At 62.8% G+C, this 8,208-nt stretch overlaps 1 protein-coding gene across 3 annotated transcripts in view; it reads left to right on the forward strand.

Annotated features, from left to right (window-relative positions):
• The window catches only part of HDLBP (high density lipoprotein binding protein), a 62,219-nt gene extending 54,374 nt beyond the window's left edge, over positions 1-7,845 (forward strand). For all 3 annotated transcript variants that reach the window (XM_055403273.2, XM_055403274.2, XM_055403272.2), the window contains exons 18-28: positions 1,640-1,861; positions 1,941-2,159; positions 2,559-2,697; positions 3,726-3,880; positions 4,533-4,637; positions 4,804-4,938; positions 5,836-5,979; positions 6,591-6,776; positions 7,073-7,189; positions 7,263-7,391; positions 7,480-7,845. In XM_055403273.2, the coding sequence (XP_055259248.1) occupies positions 1,640-1,861; positions 1,941-2,159; positions 2,559-2,697; positions 3,726-3,880; positions 4,533-4,637; positions 4,804-4,938; positions 5,836-5,979; positions 6,591-6,776; positions 7,073-7,189; positions 7,263-7,391; positions 7,480-7,566 (1,638 nt within the window). In that variant the 3' untranslated portion in view covers positions 7,567-7,845. The remainder of the gene's footprint in view (positions 1-1,639; positions 1,862-1,940; positions 2,160-2,558; positions 2,698-3,725; positions 3,881-4,532; positions 4,638-4,803; positions 4,939-5,835; positions 5,980-6,590; positions 6,777-7,072; positions 7,190-7,262; positions 7,392-7,479) is intronic.
• Positions 7,846-8,208: the final 363 nt, after the last annotated feature.

The following is an 8,208-nucleotide window of genomic DNA, read 5'->3' on the forward strand; positions in this document are numbered from 1 at the left end:
CAGGCATCACTTCACGTGGGTCTCCACTGACTCAGTCGCCTCTGCCCTTTGTCGCACGCCCCTGCAGCTCCGTTTCTGACCTCTGCTCTGTCCCAGCTGTGTGGCGGGGTGACTGCCACCAGCCAGCTTGGGGCCCTCCAGCGTTGTGCTTGTTAAAACTGCTCTGGCTACTCCAGGCCCTCTGCTTTCCCATGTGCGTTTGGAGCCAGCCTGTCAGTCTCTTGGGGGAAAGTCTGTCTTGGATCCCAACTGGAGCTGTGTTGAGTCTGAAGATCAGATCCCAGAGGACTGCCACCCCGACAGTTTGGAGTCCTCCAGGGTTTACACTGCTTGACTTTTCACTGGTGCTTTGTCATTCTTAGCATGGAAATCTTGTTCATTGTGTTTCATTTATGTCGTTTTTTATTTTTAGTGGTATTATAAACGATACTGTTTTACCCATGTACTTTATTGCCGCATATAGCAGTGGATTAGACTTTTGGATGTGGGCCGTGCTTCTGGTCTACAGCCCACTTCTGAGTGCCAGTACCTTCTCCTGTGGATTCTGACGAGTTTTCTGTGTGAAACACACCGTCTGTGAATGGGCAGTTGCAGTTCTCGCTGATACCTGCGCCTGCATGTCTCCTTTCATGGTGTTGCTGGGGCTTCCTGTGCGCTGTTGGGCAGCGTGGCGCGCAGACAGCCTGGCTGGCTGGGAGCTCGAGGAGGCCCGCAGTCTCCCGCCGCCGTGCGAGGTGGGCTGGGTCTTTGGCAGCTCTTCCAGCTGAGGAAGTTCCCTTCTGTGCTGGGTTTGCAGAGAGTTTTTATCAGGAATGGGTGTGTGATCTGTTGAGATGCTTGCCTGGTTTTTCTTTCTCCAGTATAAATACGAGGTTGATTTAGTGTTTGACCACCCTTGAAGTTTCTGGGGTGGGCCCACTTGGTAATGATGTATCCTTTTATCACATTGTAGGGATGAGCTCCGTGACTCATTAGTTTTTTTAAATGCTGCTGTTTGAATGTCTGAAAAGTTGAAGATTTTCATTGGTGTTGTGTGAAACCAGCACTTAGAGATAACAATTCAGTTATTTGCTGTTCAGCTTGGGGGCTGGTTTCACGACAGGAAAGAGAGAGTGCCCAGTGTGTGTCCCCTTGAGCTCTGCAGACCGCCTACCAGAGGATCGCTCAGCGAGGCCACTGGGCCAGGACCTCTGCTGGGCTCTGGTTTCATGGTCAGATAAGGCCTTGGTTGGCTTGGCTGTCTCTGAGCTGGGTGCATGGGTCACCTGGAGCCCTGGGAGTGAGCACTGGACAAGGCGCTGTCGGCTGGGGTTGAGCGGAGTTGGGGTGCCCAGGCCTGGAGAGGTTCTGGGCGGGCTGTGGGTTTCCTGCTGTGCGCAGCCCTCCCCGCAGCGTCCCCTTGCAGAGGGAGGTGGGAACAGCTTACAGAGGCACAGACTGCTGTCGGGGGCAGGACTGGGGCTCTCGTTCGTGAAGGGGAGGGAGTGCACATGCTGCCTGGTCTGGGTGTCCGTGGTGAGATCCGAGCAGCCCCGTTTGGAAGGTCATTGGTGGCAGTGTGAGGAGAGCTCCCCCGCCTCGCTGTCCCCAGGGCCGCATAGGTGGCGCCAGGCCAACGAAGCTGGGTTGGTTTCTGCAGCAAACCAAGAGCTTCACCGTTGACATCCGCGCCAAGCCTGAGTATCACAAGTTCCTCATCGGCAAAGGGGGCGGGAAGATCCGCAAGGTGCGGGACAGCACCGGGGCGCGCATCGTCTTCCCGGCAGCCGAGGACCGCGAGCAGGACCTGATCACCATCATCGGGACGGAGGCCGCCGTCAGGGAGGCCCAGCGGGAGCTGGAGGCGCTCATCCAGAGCCTGGTGAGCCCAGCGGGCGGGCGGGCGGGGCCGTGGGGGGCAGCCGGGTGGGGCTCACACCGCACCCTTCCCAACGCCCCAGGACAACGTGGTTGAAGACTGCATGCTGGTGGACCCCAAGCACCACCGCCACTTCGTCATCCGGAGAGGCCAGGTGCTGCGGGAGATCGCCGAGGAGTACGGCGGGGTGATGGTCAGCTTCCCGCGCTCCGGCACGCAGAGCGACAAGGTCACCCTCAAGGGCGCCAAGGACTGCGTGGAGGCGGCCAAGAAGCGCATCCAGGAGATCATCGAGGACCTGGTGGGCGCCCAGTGTGGCAGGCTCTGGGCCCTGACTGGGCGGCTGCTCCCAGCACCTGCAGGCGGGATCCGGACGGGTCCTCAGCCCCCCTCCTGACACTGGCGGGGTGCCTCCCTCCCTACAGCTGGTGGGGGTCTCGCAGGCCCAGCCCCCACCTCCTTCCTTGGCTTGGGGGCGGGCACAGACCCAGAGAAAGGCACAGGGGGGCAGACAGAGCCCAGCCTCTGAGGGTCCCTGGCTGTGCGGCAGGGGCGGGGGGCCTCCCCTGTGGCCCTGCCCCATGCCACTCCTCCAACCAGTGGCCTTTGACGAGGGAGGCAGAAGTGAAACGGACGTGAACTTGGCCCTTAGCAGCTGACCTTGGCCTTTACTTCTCCTTTTTGCTCTGTCTCCTCCCAGGAAGCCCAGGTGACCATAGAATGCACCATACCCCAGAAATTCCATCGATCAGTCATGGGCCCTAAAGGTTCCAAGATCCAGCAGATCACCCGGGACTATAACGTTCAAATTAAATTCCCAGACAGAGAAGAGAACCCAGGTGGGTCCTGGCTAGGGGAAGTGGGGGCTGTCGGCTGTCCGGGGGCTTCCAGAGGCTCAGGGTCACTCTGGTCTGTCAGAGTGGGGTGTGTCGTGGTTGCAGAGAGATGGAGGGCCCTTCAGATGTCCTCAGGGTTCCCAGCGGCTAGTAACCTGGCCCAGGAGAGCTGAGTGCCGGTAGCCACCCGTGTGTGCGGGAGGAAGTGAATCTCTTATCTTCCTAAGAAGAGCTTGGGCTACAAGTTCAATCATATTTGTTGCATTTATGTTTCACACTCAAATGTTTACCCTCTAATTTTGAAACAAAGTGAAAGTGAAGTCGCTCAGTCGTGTCCGACTCTTTGCGACCCCATGGACTGTAGCCTACCAGGCTTCTCCATCCATGGGATTCTCCAGGCAAGAGTACTGGAGTGGGTTGCACAGGATGATGTAAAGATACATCTGCATTCACCCCCTGGCTTACACATGGCGCACTTGTTCAACTTTCTGAGTCATTTGAGCGTCTGCTTCAGGCCCACCCGTTACCCACGCAGCTTCCTCGCTAGGATGAGGACTCTCGAGGGTCGTCGGGGTGACTGGCTCATGCGACCCAACAGCTCAGAGCCGTGTGGTCCTGTGTCCTCTTGTGGGTTCTGCTGCCAGGCTCGCTCTAGGCCCGCCCGGGTCGTTGCTGCCTTTGGCGGTTGCGTCCGTGTTCTGCTCTCCTGGACACTGTCTTGCTCCATCAGTGTCCTTTGCTTTGTGTTGGTCACATCTGGTTCCCACGTGGCCCAACCGGACCACGCCAGCTGCTTTTGGCCCGAGCGTGCTTCCACTTTGCTTGCTGTCTCCCTGACGTGAGAAGCAGGCGTTGCCTCGTCCCCGTTCGGCCGTGTTCTCGTGCTGCCTCCGCCCGGCGGTGGTCTCTTCCCGTCTGCACCTCCCCCTGCAGCCCCTGAGGCAGCTGTGGAGGCCCCTGTCCTCCCGGGGTGCCTCTGGCATGCTGGGCCCTGGGCGCATGCGGCCTGAGCTGCTCCTCCGTCTCCCTAGGGCACAGCGTGGAGCCCGCTGTCCACGAGAATGGCGAGGACGCCACGGAGGGGAGAGAGGGCAAGGAGGCCGAGCCCGGCTCCCCCAGGAGGTGCGACATCATCATCATTTCCGGCCGGAAGGAGAAGTGCGAGGCGGCCAAGGAAGCCCTGGAGGTGTGCTGGGACCCTACCCAGCGCCGCCCTCGGCAGGGAGTGGGCACAGATCTGAGACCTGAGCACCTGGAGACTCACTTGGGGCAGGGCTGCCGGCCTGGGGCCACGGATGAGCGGGGCTGCTGGCCTGGGGCCACGGACGAGCGGGGCTGCTGGCCTGGGGCCACGGACGAGCGGGGCTGGCGGCCTGGGGCCACGGACACGCGGAGCTGCCGGCCTGGGCACCCAGTCCCTCCCTTCTCAGTGCGCAGGGGCCCGAGATGCAGCATTCTGCGAGCCCCACCGCAGCAGGCAGGATGGGGTTCCTTTCGTGATGCGGGGACAAGACGGGTCCCCAGGGCAAGCAGGCTGCAGAGATGACACCGGCCGTCAGCACTGCCCCGGGGGGGCCGTGGTCCCGGGCGGTGTCCCATCACTCTGACCTCTAGGGTCTCTGAGGCTGCGCCTCTGCGTGGCCCCAGCCCCTCTGTGGGCCCCAGAGCCTGAGGCCCTGAGCTTGCGCAGCTCCGCTTCTCCGAGCGGCTGCTGCATCCCCCACCCTTTCCTGTGTCCCCTCACATGGAGAGTGGCACTGTGCCCCAGGAAGGCCTGCTGCTGAGCCCACGGGCTCCCCACCCTCACCCTCAGGCCTGACCCCAGCCCCGTCCTGCAGGCTCTGGTTCCTGTCACCATTGAAGTGGAGGTGCCCTTTGACCTTCACCGCTACATCATTGGCCAGAAGGGAAGTGGGATACGCAAGATGATGGACGAGTTTGAGGTAAAGCTGCTCTGCAGGTCGCCTCCCTGGAGGCTGGGTGCTGGGAGGGCCGCCTGCTCCTGCCCACTCCGCGAGCTTCACTCTCCCCCCGACCCTCCCTGCCCCGAGGCAGAGCCGTGTCCCCGGGAACGCCCTCTGCAGCAGGCCTGCCCCCATCTCCATGCAGGTGAACATTCACGTCCCTGCGCCCGAGCTGCAGTCTGACATCATCGCCATTACGGGCCTGGCTGCGAACCTGGACCGGGCCAAGGCAGGGCTGCTGGAGCGGGTGAAGGAGCTGCAGGCCGAGCAGGAGGACCGGGTGAGGGCCGGGCATCCCGGGGCCGAGCCCCTCAGCACCCAGGCCACCCCTCAGCCAGGGGCTTGGACAGCAGAGACGGGGCCGGTGATCCTGCGTCGCAGCCCAGGGTCCCGCAGGCTAGGAGCTCCCACTGGGGGTGGTGTCAGGGGCCTGGCCCTCTTTTAGGAAGGCAGCAACAGTTGGACTTCGTGTCACTAGCTGTGTTTTAAGTAAATATGAAGACCGTTGCCAGCCTTCCAGGGAGGGTTCAGCTGGGGAGGCCTGGGGGGCAGTGCCAGGAGAGGTCCCGGGCAGGCCCCGCTGGCACCCTGGGTGCTGTCTCCTTGCCTTCGGGGACTCAAGAAGCTGCTGTGTCTCTGAAGCTGGCATGACACAGGGCGGGTACTGTGCGACCTGAAGGCCCTTGCGGGCAGTGTGGGGGTGACGGCAGCTCATATACCTCAAGTCGGCCTCGACCACATTGCCAGCCTTGGGGTCCCCTTTCTGCCCAGGGCCAAGCCTGAGGCTCTGGCTGTGGACATCCTTTCACACTTTTGTTCCCTTTTTGGGTCTGGTGTTCTTGTTTGGTTTGGGGATTTGGGGCCTGCTCGCTTCCCACCACCCTGAAAGCCCAGCTCTCTGCACACTTGCTCGTCCATCTGTGTCTCAAGCTCAGGAGGTGGAGCCAGGTGGGCACTGTGCCTGGTCCGCCTGGAGGCCTTTGCTCGCAGGAGCGGCATCCTCAGGCCCTTGGTTTGGTTGCTGGGGGCGGGCCGCAGAGGTCAGCTGCAAAGCTGAGCCTCGTTCTTGGTGCAGAGGTGACGCAATGCCCGCGGGCAGAGGACAGAGGGGTTTGGCGGCGACGGTGAGGGCAGGGTGGCAGCGCTCCCGCCTCACTGCACCTCGTCTCGTTGGCAGGCTTTACGGAGCTTTAAGCTGAGTGTCACTGTGGACCCCAAATACCACCCCAAGATCATCGGGAGGAAGGGGGCGGTGATCACCCAGATCCGCCTGGAGCATGACGTGAACATCCAGTTTCCTGATAAGGATGATGGGAGCCAGGTAGGGGCCGGGGGCCTGCCCTGCTGTGGCCTGGCGTCTGCTCTCTCCTGGGTGGGCCCCTCTCCTGGGGCCACTCTGGGCTCCTGCTCCTGTCCAGCACCCAGATGCTCGTTGCTGTGCTCGGGTCCTTGGCATCGTGGCGTGTCTTTCTCCAGGGTCGTAGTATTCTTTCCTATTCTGAGGGGCATGGCCTCGAGTTGGAGTTTCTCGTCTGCTTTCTGCTTTGAGTCCCCACTTGCTCTGCTGGTATTTTCGGGTCTGGCATCTCACGTTTGCTGAGGGTGGGATGCCAGCTGCGACGTCTGCAGCTTTTCTCCAGGCCTCAGTCTCCAGCGGAGGGCCTTCCCTGCACCCTAGCAGTCCAGCGTCTGCTTGTCTGTGCCTGCAACCTCACCCCGTGGTGGCGACTGTCCTTCTCGGGGAGTCTCCGGGGAAGCGGCGGTGCTGCCACCCTGCTGGGCTGCCGGTCTCCCCTTCAGGCACAGCATCTGCGCTCAGCCCTCAGCCCGCCAGCGAGCACCTGCTCCTTGTGGCACCCTCATGTCGCCTGCCCCCTGGTGCTTGTGGTCAGGTGTCCCTGGAGTGCCTTCTGACCAGATCCTCTCTCTCAGCCGCAGGACCAAATCACCATCACAGGCTATGAGAAGAACACGGAGGCTGCCCGGGACGCCATCCTGAAGATCGTGGGTGAGCTTGAGCAGATGGTTTCTGAGGATGTCCCGCTAGATCACCGCGTTCACGCCCGTATTATCGGTGCCCGTGGCAAAGCCATCCGCAAAATCATGGATGAGTTCAAGGTGAGTCCCCAGGCTGAGCCTGGAGCACGGCTCGCCCTCAGAGCAGACGGGGAGATGGGCTGCATACCCCCGAACCATCAGAGACCCGAGGTTCAGGTGGTGAGGTGCTGTGGGGCCACAGCAGGGACAGCTGACATGGCTGGGCAGTGAGCGGCGGGCGGGGCGGCCCTGCGTCTGGAGGAGTGTGAACTCGGAACACCAGGCGCCCACAGGGCGAGGGGACCTCCGCTAGAAGGGGGCCGTTGGCACGCGCGCGGGGCCCTCACCCGCCCTGGCTCTGTGTGCGCCCCTTCCAGGTGGACATCCGCTTCCCGCAGAGTGGGGCCCCCGACCCCAACTGCGTGACCGTGACGGGACTGCCGGAGAACGTGGAGGAGGCCATCGACCACATCCTCAGCCTGGAGGAGGAATACGTGAGTCCTGCGGGGGGGGTCCCCGGGCGCGGTGGGCTGCCCTGCCACACACTGACACCGCCTGTGCCCACAGCTGGCTGACGTGGTGGACAGTGAGGCGCTGCAGCTGCACATGAAGCCCCCAGCCCATGAGGAATCCAGGGCGCCGTCCAAGGGCTTCGTCGTTCGCGATGCCCCCTGGACCGCCAGCAGCAGCGAGAAGGTGAGGCCTTGCCCCGGCGTCCCACGCTCCTACTGTCCGGGGCACCGCTGCAGGGCGGCCATCCCTGAAGCTGTGTGCTCCCGCACAGGCTCCCGACATGAGCAGTTCCGAGGAGTTCCCCAGCTTCGGGGCTCAGGTGGCCCCCAAGACTCTCCCGTGGGGCCCTAAGCGATAATGACCAAGGAGCTGCACCCGCCTCGCGAGGGTCCGTCTCACTCTGACCCAGCGACTGGACCCCGCGTACGTGTCGATCCCGCCCGCCCTGAGGTCTCACAGCGAAGCTGGCGGCCCTGGCCCGGCCCTGCGCTTGGCACCTCATGAACACTAAGGAGGCTGTGGTTCGGAGTCACCCCGCTCGGCGGCCAATCTCCCGCCCACTGGGAGAGCCCACAGCTGCGGCCGCTCCTGCTTCCTGTCATGACCTCAGGAAATAAATTTCCTTGACTTTATAAAAGCCAAACGTTTGCCCTCGTCCTTTCCCACCTTCCTCTCCCCTGCCTGCCGCAGACCTCCTCCCCAAGGACCACCCGCCTCGACCACCCGCCTCTTCCACCCGCCTCTTCCAGCTGCTGGAAAGCCCACGGACCCAGACCCCAGGGCCGGGGGGAGGCCCCGTGCACACTGGGTGTCACGCCCCAAGCGAGAGCCCAGGGCCTCCCGAGGACCAGAAGGCAGGGGGCGGCTCTCAGACGGCCTGGCCTCCGCGCCGGGGTCTCCACGCAGGCAGAGCCGAGGCCGCTGGGCAGGGCTCTGAGGAACACAGGTGGGGGTGAGGGAGCTAGGCCCCCCACTCTTCCACTGAGGACCCCCCCCACCC

The sequence above is a fragment of the Moschus berezovskii genome, chromosome 4, assembly GCF_049115385.1.
Source record: "Moschus berezovskii isolate FMDL1 chromosome 4, NW_MosBer_1.0, whole genome shotgun sequence".
Lineage (NCBI taxonomy): Eukaryota > Metazoa > Chordata > Mammalia > Artiodactyla > Moschidae > Moschus > Moschus berezovskii.